Genomic DNA, 16,129 nt, shown 5'->3' on the forward strand with positions numbered 1-16,129 from the left:
TTTTCATAGAGGTTATGAAACAATTTGATCTCCTAATCTGGCCTCTATTTCACAGGCTATGAAATTTCACACACTTTGCACCATATGAAGCCCAATTGCTTGTAAGTCACTAAAAGGCACCTTCCCAACCAGTTATGATGGTAGGACACCAGGAAACAGAGACTCCACCTCTCCCCTGGGTAATTTCTTCCAGTGGCTAGTCTCCCTCACTGTCAGAAATGTGTGGCTACGTCTCATTTGAATTTCTCGGGCTTCAGCTGGCTGTTGTTGGTTCTTGTTGTGCCTTTTTTGGCTAGATCGAATTAGCCCTGCCCCATAAAATACGATCTCCCCGTCCTGCTGGACTCCCCGGCCAGGAGAACCCAGTAGGGGCCTCCTAGCTGTTTCTCTGCCCGACTGGGGACAGGACTTCCTCTCCGTGGGGATATCAGACACACCTGCAGAGGAAATGCAGAAGTGAGCGCGCTGCATCAGCCTGGCGTTGGGCTCAGGGCTTTGGCCTTGGCAGCTTCTGCTCCACTCACGTCTCTGGGTGCCCTGACTCAGAGCTTCTGGCCCCCTGTGGCTGCAGCCAGTGCTGGGGCACCGGGCTCAGGATTTCCATGCCCCTCCCCACTCCTGCCGGCGCTCTGGGTGCCTGGGCTCGGAGCTTCTGCCCGGCATCTGCAGCGGCGGCTCAGGGCTTCCCTTGCAGGTCCTTCTGGGGCTCAGGGGTCCATTTCTCTGGATGCCCCGAAAATGGTAGGAGCCGAGGTGCTCCCAAGTAGTCGGTAGGAGCTGAGGTGCTCCCAACAGCAGGGACCCACCTGCACATCTGGGAACCTCCTCTAGCTTCAGAAAGGTTGCTGGCTGCTGCCCTTGGAGCCAGGTCTGAAGGCAGTACAGAAGTGAGGGTGGCAATGCTGTGACCCCCCCCCCACAACAACCTCTGAACTCCCCCATTCTCCCAGGTTGGTGGGGACCCCCATGGTTACAATACCAGGAAATGTCAGGTGGAAACATCGAAATGATGACGTTGGTCAATTTCAAGGCCAGAGGGTTTGTAAATTAGTCAAAGTGAGCCCTGAATTTGGTAGGGACCTGGCTAATCTGGAGGCCCAAGCAGGTTTGCACTCCCAGTTCTCTTGAAAGGCCATGGAGAATTACTGCTGCCTGAGAAACTTCCCAGAATAAGCTACCAGGACTGGGGGGAAACGAAGGAAACCAACGAAAGCCTGAGCTAGGATGGAGAGCATTGATCCAAGCCGAGTTTGAACCCCTCCATCTCCCACCTGCCTGCCCGTGGTGAAACAGACAGGGTGGCACTGATTTCTATTCGTGAACTTGCTACAGGCCATGGGCTTCAGCACAAGCCGTACAGCCCATACTCTGAACTCTTGGATAAACAGCAAAGCTAGCTTTTCCGAAACCTTTCCCCCCAGTGCCCTGCATCCACTTGGGATTGTGCCCAGCAGAGGCTGGTGGAAGGGAGGGGAAGGGAGAGGAGGCCATGCAAATGTTGTGGCGTCTGCACTACCCCCCAGACACACACTACAATGCAGGGCGTAATATCCAGGACAGTAAATTATTTGGCCATAATCTACCAAATCCTCAGTGTTGAAAGTCCAATTTCTCTAGAAAACAATGGGAGGGAGGGGTTAGAGAGCTGCAGTAACCACCTGGACTTCCAGTCTCTGGCCAGGCACATCCCCCTCTGCAGAGTTTTCACTGCTATCGTCTCCAAACTGGTCCTCCTGATCTAATGTGAGGTCACATCCTGGCCTTTAGGGACATTGGCAGGATCTTCCCTGTTCTCAGCTGCAGCATCACCCTCGTTATCCTGCCTGATAAGGATCCCGCCAGGGCTCAGCTAAATGGCATGTGGCAAGACAGGCTCTTTGCTGGAGGCCCTTGGCAGCGCTCAATCGAGATCTGAATCGGACGGGCATGTGCAGCTGCATTTCCTGACTTTTTACTGGACTCCTGGACCCTCTCATGCTGCTGCTGCAAATGTTCCTTCTCGCTCAGCGCTGAGCAGCAGAATGCTCCTTGCCCTTTGGCTGAGCGACACACAGACGTCTAGTCCTGCTGCTCTGAAAGAAACCGTCTTCACAGCTTTAATCCTGGCAGATATTGATTAAAATCTTGCCGTGCTCCTCTAAGTGTATTTGTGATTGGACGTGCTTCTTGCTAGGGGGGATTTTTAGATACATGAACTGCATGAAACAGAGGGAAAGGCAAAGAGAAGCATCAACACGTCTAAGAACTTGAACAATATTTGAAGACCATATATTGGTGTCTAACGACCTCCTGCTGCCGGGAGACGCAACTGGTATTTTAATGAGACACATACCCCACCTGTGCCTGACCTGAGATTCAGCACCCTGAGGAGGAATAGCTCAGTGGTTTAAGAATTGGCCTGTTAAATCCAGGCTTCTGAGCTCAATCCTTGAGGAGGCCATCAAGGGAATTGGGGTAAAATTCTGTTTGGGGATGGGTCCTGCCTTGAGCAAGGGGTTAGACTAGATACCTCCTGAGGTCCCTTCCAACCCTGCTATTCTGTCCTCTTGTGTTGGCAGAACAAATAAATCCCACCTCCAATTACCCCTTATACAATCCATTTGAGTTCAAGAAAGAGAGATCTGTCTTGCAACAAGTATTAATATTACGAGGCAAAGACTAAGGTGAGTGATCTCTTTTTCTTTCAGTTCTAATACCTGATGAAAGCTTCAAAATCCATTCTGTCGACCAAGAGAAAAGATTGTTTTTCTGCTCTCAAAGTGCTGATGCTTTTGACCCCAAAATGTTGTCTTCATTTTCTCTCACAAAATAACTTGCAGTGAAATGGGACCAACTGCCTAAACTATCCTGAACGCTGCATGTCAGAGTTTGGGAATATCAGGACAGATCATCACCTGGCGTCAGTTGTCACAGATCCATCAGCATCAGCAGAGCTTCGGTGATTTATACCAACTGAAGTGTCTGGTCCATTGTGCTGTAACGAGTTAAAAGATTTCATACGCTGTGCGTATGAAGCTGAAAATAGTCTGTTTAAAATTACCCCTTTGGATTCAAAGAATCTTGTTTAATGGAGGGTTTTTTCTTTTTTTTCCCTAAAAATGTGCTTCATTTATTTGCATATCAAACATTTTCATTTAAAATTTCCCAGAGTGGGTTTTGTGCTGGTGAAATATTCCAAGTTGACAGCCCTGAGAGAGAAGATTGTGAAAAAGACAGTACAGTATGGAATGGGCTTCCCCAGTGCACCATTTTCTGCCCCCATGGAAGGTCTCATGGGTTCGGGGTGGATACACACCAACAATGGAATGAAATCTCTCTTGCATAGTTGAGTTTTCTTCTTAGTTTGAAGCAGGAGAAGGAACAGGAACTTCTGGACCCACCTAGCTTCCAAGGGAACCATCTTTCTTGATGCTGTTTGACCAGCAATTCATTGTGGCCCTTTAGGTGGAGATCAGTGGGTATTCTTGAGGAAGCTGCTTTATGACTCTGCTAAAGTAATATCTTCTAAGGACAGGCTGATCCTCCCACTGCCTCCACTCACTCACGGTAAATTATAGAGATTTGTAGCTGTAGGTTGTACAGGATGATAAGATACTGCATGTGAGCACGGGAGAGAGGGAGATGTTTTACTTAGTATTCATTGAGGTCCTTTCCTTTGGAGGTGGAAGCTTTTCCAAACTCACTTGCTGCCTCTGCTTCCCCACTGCAGAACTCCTGTTGTAGGCTGTGCAATAAGCCAGAGCAGGCATGACGGTCTCACCCATAGTTTTAATTCAGCTCTCGCTGCTTAACTTTGCTCTTCATTCATATCTCTTCAGTTAATATACAGTGAACCAGTGTGAACGTAATCTTATTGATTTCAACAAGAATGCTGGTTATTGAACTTATCAGAGTTTATTCCTACTTTGTGGTTTTAATTGACTTCTTATAAATAGCATAGCTCCGGATTTAGTTATGGAAAGGTGCTAGAGTGCTAATATGAGGCTTAAATCTACCACTCCAAGCACCCCTCGCCATAGATCAGGTGGCTGTGGTGACACCTGGCCTTTTAGTTTCATAACAAGAAAGTTATATTTGCAATTGTTGACTTTGCATTGTTTGTGGTTGGCATTTCTAAAATGCTGACTTGGGGGGGGGGCATTTGCAATTGTCAATTGCTTCGAAGCAAGCAGCCTTTGGAAATTCCACAATGCTCACCTCCTTCTTTTAAAAGTAATTCTTTTTCTCTGCCATTGTCATTCAGTTCACTTTCTCGAAATAGCTACAGTATTAGTGGGATTCACCTGAAAATGATTCTTGAATTAATTTCTTTTATATCCCACATTACATCACAGTTAGGAGGGAACACGGCATTTGAAAGTGTTCTCGATATTGTTTTGTTACGACAAGGTAAGAGTTGATGATGTTTTAGGAGCAGTTCTGAAACCTGGAAATGATAACGGATATAATAATATATTAATATTCCTTTTGGTGGAAAAAATCCTTTATTTTTCAGTTGTCTGTTTAATATAATGTTTTTTTCTCTTGATGTTTTCTGATGGGTTCCTATTATGGTGAAACATGATTAGTCCCAACAGGACAATTGAAACGTGTGTGTGTGTGTGTGTGTGTGTGTGTGTGTGTGTGTGCGCGCTCACATGCGTTTTAATTTTTCACATTGATAAGATAAAGAATTGTAGAAATCTAGTACCAAAATAGCCACCTTACTAGGAAATGGGGCTTCCAGATGAGTATGACTTTATGCTTCCATTTCCATATGGAAATTTTGATTCCTATCTTTGGTGTTTCTTAGTCTCATGGAGAAATGCAAGAACTTTGTTACTGGTGACCTTGTTCATAACCATAGATGGGCAAATCTGAAAAAAACTAGGAGCTGTAATAAAAAGCAGCGAAAGAAGACCAGTTTGCGCAGAAGATGCATATCTCAGGGAAATGACTGAATATTCATGCAAATATATTGTTCACCATGTTTTTATTTGCAAGACTTTAACCCAAAATGATCTGAAAGTATTAAAGAATCCTGTGGCACCTTATAGACTAACAGACGTTTTGCAGCATGAGCTTTCGTGGGTGAATACCCACTTACGTCTGTTAGTCTATAAGGTGCCACAGGATTCTTTGCTGCTTTTACAGAACCAGACTAACACGGCTACCCCTCTGATACTCAAAGTATTAAAGTGCTTGAATGAAAAGTCCACCAGCTATTCCAGTTTATAGCTACTCAGGATCTGGCTCCATAACTTTACCTTTAAAGAGATTTCAGGTAGGAGCCCACGTAGAGAGATGGTTGGGTGGGCCTGGCTGCATTTTGCATTGGCTGAGTTGGCCAGTGGACTGGTCATGCAATTTTGTTATGGATGTTGTTTCATTAATGATCTGGAGGATGGCGTGGACTGCACTCTCAGCAAGTTTGCAGATGACAATAAACTGGGAGGAGTGGTAGATACGCTGGAGGGTAGGGATAGGATACAGAGGGACCTAGACAAATTAGAGGATTGGGCCAAAAGAAACCTGATGAGGTTCAACAAGGACAAGTGCAGAGTCCTGCACTTAGCACGGAAGAATCCCATTCACTGTTACAGACTAGGGACCGAATGGCTAGGAAGCAGTTCTGCAGAAAAGGACCTAGGGGTTACAGTGGACGAGAAGCTGGATATGAGTCAGCAGTGTGCCCTTGTTGCCAAGAAGGCTAATGGCATTTTGGACTATATAAGTAGGGGCATTGCCAGCAGATGGAGGGATGTGATCATTCCGCTCTATTCGACATTGGTGAGGCCTCATCTGGAGACTGTCCAGTTTGGGGCCCCACACTACAAGAAGAATGTGGAAAAATTGGAAAGAGTCCAGCGGAGGGCAACCAAAATGATTAGGGGGCTGGAGCACATGACTTATGAGGAGAGGCTGAGGGAACTGGGATTGTTTAGTCTGCAGAAGAGAAGAATGAGGGGGGATTTGATAGCTGCTTCCAACTACCTGAAGGGAGGTTCCAAAGAGGATGGAGCTCGGCTGTTCTCAGTGGTGGCAGATGACAGAACAAGGAGCAATGGTCTCAAGTTGCAGTGGGGGAGGTTTAGGTTGGATATTAGGAAACACTATTTCACTAGAAGGATGGTGAAGCACTGGACTGGGTTCCCTAGGGAGGTGGTGGAATCTCCATCCTTAGAGGTTTTTAAGGTCAGGCTTGACAAAGCCCTGGCTGGGATGATTTAGTTGGGTTTGGTCCTGCTTTGAGCAGGGGTTGACTAGATACCTCCTGAGGTCCCTTCCAACCCTGATATTCTAGGATTCTACTAATCAATTAAAGGCAGGTAAAGCTGTCACAAACATCTTGGGATTTTAGACCCTGCTTTCAATTTCCTGATTTCAGTGTATTCAAAATCTCATACTGAATAGTTCAGAAAAAGAGGACGTGCTTTTTCCTCTCTTAGTTCATGTACATTTATAATTCGGTGTGAACTTTACTAATCTCTTTGCCTTGAAGATGTCCTGCATTAGGGAGTGCAGAAGGTTCAAATACACTGAGTGTTACCTTGCCTTGCTTCTCACTCTGCTAGCTGGAAAGATGATTAAATCTGATATTAACAAACAGCCTTACCCAGAGCGCACTGAAATCAATGGAAAACTCCCTTGGCGTCAATCTGTTTTGGATCAGACCCCCTACAGTGAGTGGGAACACTACGTTCCTAGGAGATAGATGAAAATTCCCCTCCTCCCACAAAAACAAACAAATCTCTTTTGCATTGAACTTTTCCATGGAAATGTCAGTGTTTTTACAACAAATAAAATAAAATAAAATCACAATAATCAATACAAATATTGTTATTCAGGAGTCCTAGCAATGTAGGGTGGAAGGGACCTCATGGAGTCAAGTCAGGCTCCCCATGCTGGGGCAAGACCAAGTAACACTAAGGAAAGATCCCGATGGGTGTTTCTCTGACCTGTTTTCAAACACCTTCAGCACTGAGCGGTCCACATGCTGATCTGTCCAGCTGAAGCGCCTCAGGCTTCCATTCTCCTTTATAGGCCAGTCTTGTTGGTTCGACTACATCTCCCAGTTGCTCCATTTCAAAACCAAAATACTTCAGATTTCAGCCAAAATAGACCAGCCCCAAAATAGTTTGGATTTGGGGTTTTATTCATAAAAGCTCAACACTTTCCAAGGGGACAGGTGGGAATTTTGACCAGCTCGACATAAAAAGCTTCTCTTAACAGGGAGGGTAATTAACTCTTGGGATGATTTACCAAGGGTCGTGGTGGATACTCAGTTTACGGACGATTTTTAATTCAAGATTGGATGATTGTTTAAAAGACATGCTCTACTTTACAATGAAAACTATTGGAAAAAAATTAGGACCTGTGTTATACCAGCAATTGGACTAGACTGGGGGGGTTGAATTTATCGTCTGCGAACACCGTGGGATCCACAGACTGTATCTAAGGGCTCCTCCAGAGGTGGTTGTTACCATAGCACAAGGCTTGTCAACCTGTGGGCCATGGATTCCTAGGGCTCCACAGATTGTGTCTACAATTTCCACCTCCATTCAAAATTTTGGATTCATCCACAAATGAGAAAAAAATCCACTGGTCTAGATAATCAAAATGGGCTTTGGAATCTCTGACGAAATTGAATTTCCGTTGTTTCGGCATCTCTTAAGAGAGAACACGAGTCTCCACTGTACATCAGATTGATTGTTGTGGTACCCATTGCTTCTATCCTCCTCTGCCTCTTCTTTGGCACAGAGCACAGTGACTGGATAAATTGCTCACGGAAACTGCACCAGAGTGACTGGCTTCCTTTTCCAGGGAATCACTAACAGTCTAAAGCTGCAAAACATCCTCTTTGTGTTCTTCTTTGCCATTTATTTCTGCAGGCTGGTGGGGAATGTCGGGATGATTGTGCTGATTAGCGTTGACTCCCAACTCCACAGCTCCATGTACTTTTTCCTCAGCAACTTGTCCCTCTTAGATGTTGTCTCCTCCTCTGTGATTGCCCCCAAGGCGATGCTCAGTTCCCTAGTGACAAGTAAAGACATTTCTTTCCCTGGGTGTGTGGTTCAGTTTTCCTCTTCTCCTTCTGTGCCAACAATGAGCTTTGCCTCCTGGCTGTGACGGCCTACGATCGCTTTGTGGCCATCTGCCACCCATTGCTTTATTATGTCATCCTGTCCAAGAAAGTCTGCTTCCAGGTGGTGGCTGGCTCTTCCCTAAGCACCTGTGTCAATGTATTCAGTCTGTCCTTTGGCCACTCCAATGTCCTCGATCATTTCTTCTGCAATATTCGCCCACTCCAAGAAATCTCCTGCTCTGACTTTCGTATCAATAAGCGAGTGCATTTCATCTTTGCAGCCATAGAAACAATAGGCACCATTTTCACCATCCTCATCTCCTACACTTACATCATCTTTGCTATCCTGAGGATCCGCTCCACGGCAGGAAGGCACAAAGCCTTCTCCACCTGCACCTCCCACCTGACTGTCGTTTCCTTCTTATATGGGACCCTGATCTTTACATATTTACGACCCTCATCTGGCAGCTCAGTGGACTGGGAGAAAATGGTGGCCGTGTCCGATACCCTTGTGATCCCCCTGCTGAACCCCCTGATCTACAGCCTGAGGAACAAGGAGGTGAAGGACACCCTGAGGAGGACAATACACCAGAAAATTATTCCTCGCTGTATGTAAATATGGGGACTGGTTTTTCTGATCAGTCCTGGAGTGCAGATATGAGCTAGTTCTCACTCATTAAGTCATTATGCAGAAATTTCTGCATATCATCATATGATTTACAGGAGAAAACAATATGGAAATGGAACTTGAGCCTCATAATGAAGGAAGGCACCATGTCCCTTGAAAAACAGTGTCCAGTAACTGTGTTACAGCTTCTCCTTTATGCACTGATATGTGATTTCTGCAATATAGACACCTCCCCCTGCTTGTTCCACTACCTTCTGAACTACGTTGCTTAATTTAGCAGATGATATAAAGAGGAGATGCTCAGACTGTAATTATTTCCGTTTGCCACCACTATTATCTCAGTTCCCACAGCCCCCACCTGAAATCCCTGTACAATTAAATAAAGGGAGGTGCACATGGAGAGGTGTTTTTATAGCTAGATAGTCAGACAGGTGGTTCTGTTTAAGGACAGACAGGTAGACACTAGACAGACGGATGTTTTTCTCTGGGGCTAGATAGACAGAGACATGGTTATGTCTGGGGTTAGATAGACAGAAACACGTCATTAGACACACGCAGGAGAAAGGAAGGATGCCAGAGGTTATTGCACTCGCCTAAGACTTGAGGGGTCTGAGTTTAAATTCCGCCCCCGCTGCAGACTTCCTTTGTGATCTTGAGCAAATCACTTTGGGCCCGATTTTTTAAAGGGATTTCAGTTCCTAATTCCTGTTGAAATCCATGGGATTTATGTGGCCTAAATACCTTTAAAACCCCTTTCCCTCTGTTTGCCACTTGTAATATGGAGGTAAGAGAAGGAGTGTTGTAAGCAGGCTTGCCATCTCCTTATGAACTTGCTGCCGCAATGTACCAGTTCTGTGGGATGCTTTGCTGGGTGCAGGTTGTGATCCCACAGTGTTCATTTTAGGCAACTTTTCTGAGTCAGGCCTGGCCTGCTTGATCATACCTGCCAGTCACTTTGCAGACCAGCCATGACCTCTGTCTTTTCACTTAGGGTGACCCCTTCACACACCTCAATGCTCTCGAGTGGGATATCCCTATTGCATTCAGGCCTCAGATCAGGAACAGGGGCTGTCTTACAATCCTCTGCACAGAATAGCATCTTGACAATGGCTTCACTGTTGTGATGCACTTTTAAGCTGTTTATATGCACAGTCCGAGTTGCGTCCCTGCTGTGGGGCCTGTGTACATTGCAGGTAACAGCCTGACCCCTCCCTACCACCTCAGAAGGCCCCTCCCATCAGTTTTGCAATCTGTACTTTTCAACAAGGAATAACACCAGCAGCAGATCCCCTGCATCAAATGATCGCTCACAAGGAGAGCGGAACCCCCTTTATCCCATCAAGTTGGGACCAGGGCCAGATTGGTTAACCAAAACATCGATAATGGGATGAATGGGAACGTGCCAGGCTGCATCGCCATCTAGTGACCATAGGAGAGATTGCCCACTTCTGGACCGATGTGCGCTGGTTGTTGGGTTAATACGGAGAACCGGATAATGGAGGGTTAGATAAACAGGGTTCTACTATATTGCGATCATCCCATTCTTTCCGAGCTGCTTGGCTTCTAGTGAGGCTTTGCATCACTATTCCAATCATGGATTTAGGGAAACCTAATTTAGGCTCCTCCCTGTGAAAGGGAAAGGAAAAGTGAAGTGCTTCAGTAAGATCAACCTGACCAGAATGAAATGGTTCCATTTTTTGTTTCAAAAGGACATTTGGCTTCATAAGTGTATTTTATTTTGGATGAGATTGTGCCTTTCACGGTTTGTGGCACACAAGCAGACAAGTTAAAGAAAATATAAAATACTCTTGCTGGATGTTCGCAAAGTCTTGCTAATTTGTTTCTTAGGAGCCAGAACAACAACACGTAAGAACCCAAAACTCAGAGGAAGAGAACGCAGGCTACTGCCTATAACAGAGAGGCACAACTCACTGGGTACCTGCTGACTGGCTGCTGCTACACTCCGATTGTGTGCTGCCCTATATATAGAGAGAGTTCTTTAAAGGGGTCAACAAACATGTGGACAAGGGGGATCCGGTGGACATAGTGTACTTAGATTTCCAGAACGCCTTTGACAAGGTCCCTCACCAAAGGCTCTTACGTAAATTAAGCTGTCATGGGATAAAAGGGAAGGTCCTTTCATGGACTGAGAACTGGTTAAAGGACAGGGAACAAAGGGTAGGAATTAATGGTAAATTCTCAGAATGGAGAGGGGTAACTAGTGGTGTTCCCCAAGGGCCAGTCCTAGGACCAATCCTATTCAATTTATTCATAAATGATCTGGAAAAAGGGGTAAACAGTGAGGTGGCAAAGTTTGCAGATGATACTAAACTGCTCAAGATAGTTAAGACCAAAGCAGATTGTGAAGAACTTCAAAAAGATCTCACAAAACTAAGTGATTGGGCAACAAAATGGCAAATGAAATTTAATGTGGATAAATGTAAAGTAATGCACATTGGAAAACATAACCCCAACTATACATACAACATGATGGGGGCTAATTTAGCTACAACGAGTCAGGAAAAAGATCTTGGAGTCATCGTGGATAGTTCTCTGAAGATGTCCACGCAGTGTGCAGAGGCGGTCAAAAAAGCAAACAGGATGTTAGGAATCATTAAAAAGGGGATAGAGAATAAGACGGAGAATATCTTATTGCCCTTATATAAATCCATGGTACGCCCACACCTCGAATACTGTGTACAGATGTGGTCTCCTCACCTCAAAAAAGATATTCTAGCACTAGAAAAGGTTCAGAAAAGGGCAACTAAAATGATTAGGGGTTTAGAGAGGGTCCCATACGAGGAAAGATTAAAGAGGCTAGGACTCTTCAGCTTGGAAAAGAGGAGACTAAGGGGGGATACGATAGAGGTATATAAAATCATGAGTGATGTTGAGAAAGTGGATAAGGAAAAGTTATTTACTTATTCCCATAATACAAGAACTAAGGGTCACCAAATGAAATTAATGGGCAGCAGGTTTAAAACAAATAAAAGGAAGTTCTTCTTCATGCAGCGCACAGTCAACTTGTGGAACTCCTTACCTGAGGAGGTTGTGAAGGCTAGGACTATAACAATGTTTAAAAGGGGACTGGATAAATTCATGGTAGCTAAGTCCATAAATGGCTATTAGCTAGGATGGGTAAGAATGGTGTCCCTAGCCTCTGTTTGTCAGAGTGTGGAGATGGATGGCAGGAGAGAGATCACTTGATCATTGCCTGTTAGGTTCACTCCCTCTGGGACACCTGGCATTGGCCACTGTCGGTAGACAGATACTAGGCTAGATGGACCTTTGGTCTGACCCGGTGCAGCCGTTCTTATGTTCTTATGCCCTACCGAGCTCCCTAGCATGCAAGCACGCCCAGGAACCCTGCCCAACATTTAAAGTTACAGTATTCAATTTTAATACAACCACAAATGCATCAGAGCATCAACATTTTCTGTTTAATGAGGTCTCTCCTTTTTTTGGAACCCTTGTTTCTAAACATGCCATGCAGGATTTGAATCAAATTTCAGCAACTAATTATCATGTGGGTGGAATCATCATTAATGTGTATTCTGGGTAGATATGTTGTTGGCTTCTTTAGGAAATGTTATAGCTGAGAACTTTCACTGACCCTGAAGTTGCATGAAATGAGTTTTGTTTTAATGCAGTTTAATTTAATGACTTTCAATACTCTGATCAGCACAGCACTGAGTGGTGAAACAGGGATTTTCACCAAGATAACAATGGCAATAAAATATAGACTGAACCAACGCATGAGTAAGAGCGTCCCTTTAAACAGCCTGTAGAGGTGCAGACTCACCCTGCAGCGCCTCCTGCTGGTGACTTCTGAGAATTAGCTCATTCCAGCTCCAGAGCACCCTCTGCAGGCCAGTGATCCACCTGTCGTCTGGTCCCCGTGCCCCTCCCTGGACCTGGTGCCCCTTTAGCTGGGGTGCTGCCCCTGGCAGCAGGGGCTTTCTAGGATTTCCGTGCCCCTGGGCAGGCGCCGCTGGGGGCGCCTGGCAGTCAGCGGTCCTGGCGCCGGTGGACCTCCTGCAGACATGTCTGCGGAGGGGCTGCTGGTCCCGCAGCCCCTCCGCAGGCACATCTGCAGGAGGTCCACCGGTGCCGCGGGACCAGCGGACCTTCCGCAGGCATGCCTGCGGGAGGTCCGCCGGAGCTGCCTGCCGCTCTCCCGCGGGACCCCGCGCCAAGCGCGCTGGGGTCTAGAGCCGGCCCTGCCTGCAACCCCGCTGTTCCGCTCCCCTGGCAGAGCCCACAGTCCCCGTGGACCCGCTCTCCCAGCCGGAAGCCCCGCAACTCCGCAGTCCTGCTCTCCCAGCTGGAACCCCGCAACCCCACGGTACCGCTCCCCTGTCCGAGCGCTGCAAGTCCTGGTGGCCCGCCATCAGCCCGAGGCCCGCAACCTGCTCTTCCGGGTGGAGCCCCGCAACCCCCCGGTCACAGTCTCCCGCCCGAGTGCCGCAACTCCCGCTGTCCTGCTACCCCAGCCAGAACCCCGCAACCCGGCGGTCCCACTCCCCCAGTCGAACGCGGCAACACTCGCTGCCCCGCTCTCACGGCCGGACCCCCCGCAATCCCGTGGCCCCGCTCCTCTGGCCGGTGCCCCGCAACCCGCCGTCCCGCTTCCCCTGGCCGGAGCCCAGAGACCCCGCGGTCCCTCTCCCTTGGCCGGAGCACCTCAACCCCATGGTCTCGCTCTCCCGGCCGGAGTTCAGCAACCCAGCGGTCGCGCTTCCCCGGCCGAGCGCGGCAACTCCCGCAGCCCTGCCACCTCGGCCGGAGCCCTGCAGCCCTGCTTTTCCAGCCGGAGCCCCGCAAACCTGTGGTCCCGCTACCCTGGCCAGAACCCCGCAACCTCGCAGCGCCGCTCTCCCGGCCGGAGCACCTTAACTCCGCGGTCCCGCTCTCCTGGCTGGAGCCCCGCAACTCCGCCCTCCCGCTTCCCCGGTCAGAGCCCAGGGACCCCGCGGTCCCGCTCCCCACGCTGGAGCGCCGCATGTCCCACGGCCCCGCTACTCCGGCCGGAGCCCTGCAATCCCGCGGTCCCCCTCTCCCGGCCGCAGCACCGCAACCCCGCGGCCCAGTTCCCCCGGCGGAGCGCGTCAAGTCCCGCGTCCCCGCTACCTCGGCCGGAACCCCGCAAATTCGAAGTGCCACCCGGAGAGTACATGCCCCAAGAATCGGGCCCCGCACTGGCTTAAGCCCGCCCTGACTGCAAAACTCCCATTGACTTCAGTGGCGCATGAATTGGCTTTATGGGTCTGCTCCAAAGCCCACTGAATCAAAGGGAATCTTTTCCTGGGCTTTGGATTCAGCTTTATGTGGGAAAGTGACCTCTAGAGTAATCACCACGTTGGTCCTTTTTTTTTTTTTTAATGTGACTGGTCTGATTTGGAGCTTATGTTGGCGAGAGCTTTTTCCCCTCACGCTAAGACTATGCCCCCATTTGCGTCACATACTCATGGCCAAGAACCCACCTATGCGTTGATGGAAACAGGTATAACACTGTGTACATGCATAGCCCTGTGGCCACACTGCCACTGTAAGTACACAGCAATAGCTCTGCCACTTCAGGGGTGGTATCTCAGGGCTCTGTGTGTCACAGGGAGATACTACAAGAACCGCTTTGCTGTGGGATATTGGTACTGTCCTCCACCTTCACATGCTTGCCTGTGGCAGTTCTTGATCATGTCACTCTCTGATTGTCACTCCCCACAGAACTGGGTAGAAGACATGGAGCAATTGGATGATGATCTGGTTCGTCTCCCATTCCTTACTGAGGGATAAATGGTTATGCAGTGAAGTGGGTGCTCAGCAAGCTGCTGGATGGAATTCTGCCCCAGCATTTTCTGACACATTGAAGATGGCTGACCCTGTGGGGCACTGACAAGTCAATTCTGCCCACATGGTATAGTTATGTGAATGCCTGTATTGTCACGGTGCGTCCTTCTAGAGACTGTCACATCTGGTGAAGGAGAACCAGCACCCTATGGTAAGGTGTAAGTTGTGTGCCGAATGAGGCAATAGACCTACATGGAGCTCTGTGATGAGCTTGTGCCAACTCTCCAGCACCAGAACACTTGATTCAGGAAGCCGCACCAGTTCAGAAGTGGGTGGCTATTACTTAGGTAAAGCAGCAAAGAATCCTGTGGCACCTATAGACTAACAGACGTTTTGCAGCATGAGCTGTGGGTGAATACCCACTTCGTCGGATACCTACGAAAGCTCATGCTGCAAAACGTCTGTTAGTCTATAAGTGCCACAGGATTCTTTGCTGCTCTTACAGATCCAGACTAACACGGCTACCCCTCTGATACTATTACCTTGTGGACGCTGGCTGCACCAGACAGCTATAGGTCCATTGTAAACCACTTTGGGGTTGACCCATCCACTGTCAGGGTTGTGGCTGTGCAGGTTTGTGAGGCAGTGAACACTGATGTACCCACAGGTGGGTGTCATAAGAAAAGTTCCAGCACTACTAATTGGTTTTCAGAGAATGGGGTTTCCGAACTGTGCAGGGCCATCGATGGCACCCATAGCCCAATACTTTGTCCCTCGCGCTGGGCAGGTGAGTCAGTGAACTGAAAAGTTTACTAGCCAATCGTCCTGCAAGGCCCAGTGGATCACATACTGCTGAATGGAGGGATTTGGTCATCTATGAAGGTGGAGGAAGCAGATTTGCACTGCCGGTGACCCTGAAGAACCAGCTGGAGTTTTTGCTGCAATAAGGAGGACAAGTCAGTGCACAGTATTTTAAATGCCCTGGATCTTAAAACTGAGAATTAAGCACCAGAGCAAGAAGTGATATTGGTGAGGAGGCATTGTAGCTGACAAGCCTCAGATTCTGGTTCCTGACACAGCTCGGGGAGGTCTTCCTCAGTTTGTCATGGGGGGCAGTGGTTTCCAGGAACTGAAATTAGGGGGGGTGTTCGAATTTACAGGGTGGGGTGTCAGGACTAATGAGATATATAAAAGAGATATGAATAAAGTAAATGTTTTGTTAGGATTATGCAAATTTAACATAAGAATAATGCAAGTTACACCAAAACACATAACAGGTCTAGATTTCTAAAAAAAATACATTTAAAAAAAAGTATTTAATTTAAATTGACTTTTGAAAAGTAAGCCATCATGGGGTAAGAGGAAAGTCCTCTCATGGATCAGTAACTGGTTAAAAGATGGGAAACAAAGGATAGGAATAAATTACCAGTTTTCAGAATGGACAGAGATAAATAGTGGTATCCCTGAGGGGTCGGTACTGGGACCAGTGCTGTTCAACATATTCTTAAATGATCTGGAAAATGGGTAAACAGTGAGGTGGCAAAATTTGCAGATGATACAAATCTATTGAAGATAGTTAAGTCCCAGGCAGACTGTGAAGAATTACAAAGGGATCTCATAAAACTGGGTGACTGGGCAACAAAAATGGC

The 16,129-nt window shown here is 47.5% G+C and overlaps 1 protein-coding gene across 1 annotated transcript; it reads left to right on the plus strand.

Annotated features, from left to right (window-relative positions):
* Nucleotides 1-7,890: 7,890 nt before the first annotated feature.
* Nucleotides 7,891-8,681, plus strand: LOC120393403 (olfactory receptor 1009-like). Its single transcript, XM_039517898.1, has 2 exons — nucleotides 7,891-7,998; nucleotides 8,091-8,681. The coding sequence occupies exons 1-2, from the start codon at nucleotides 7,891-7,893 to the stop codon at nucleotides 8,679-8,681; spliced, it is 699 nt and encodes a 232-aa protein (XP_039373832.1).
* The last annotated feature ends 7,448 nt before the right edge of the window (nucleotides 8,682-16,129 follow it).

The sequence above is a fragment of the Mauremys reevesii genome, unplaced genomic scaffold (genome assembly GCF_016161935.1).
Source record: "Mauremys reevesii isolate NIE-2019 unplaced genomic scaffold, ASM1616193v1 Contig2, whole genome shotgun sequence".
In the NCBI taxonomy this organism is placed as follows: Eukaryota; Metazoa; Chordata; order Testudines; family Geoemydidae; genus Mauremys; species Mauremys reevesii.

Bases quoted from the DNA above. Each gene is read 5' to 3' on its own strand.
- LOC120393403 (XM_039517898.1), top strand. From the start codon at position 7,891: ATGATTGTGCTGATTAGCGTTGACTCCCAACTCCACAGCTCCATGTAC. The intron at 7,999-8,090 runs GCGATGCTCAGT...GCCAACAATGAG, and splicing joins CCTCTGTGATTGCCCCCAAG to CTTTGCCTCCTGGCTGTGAC.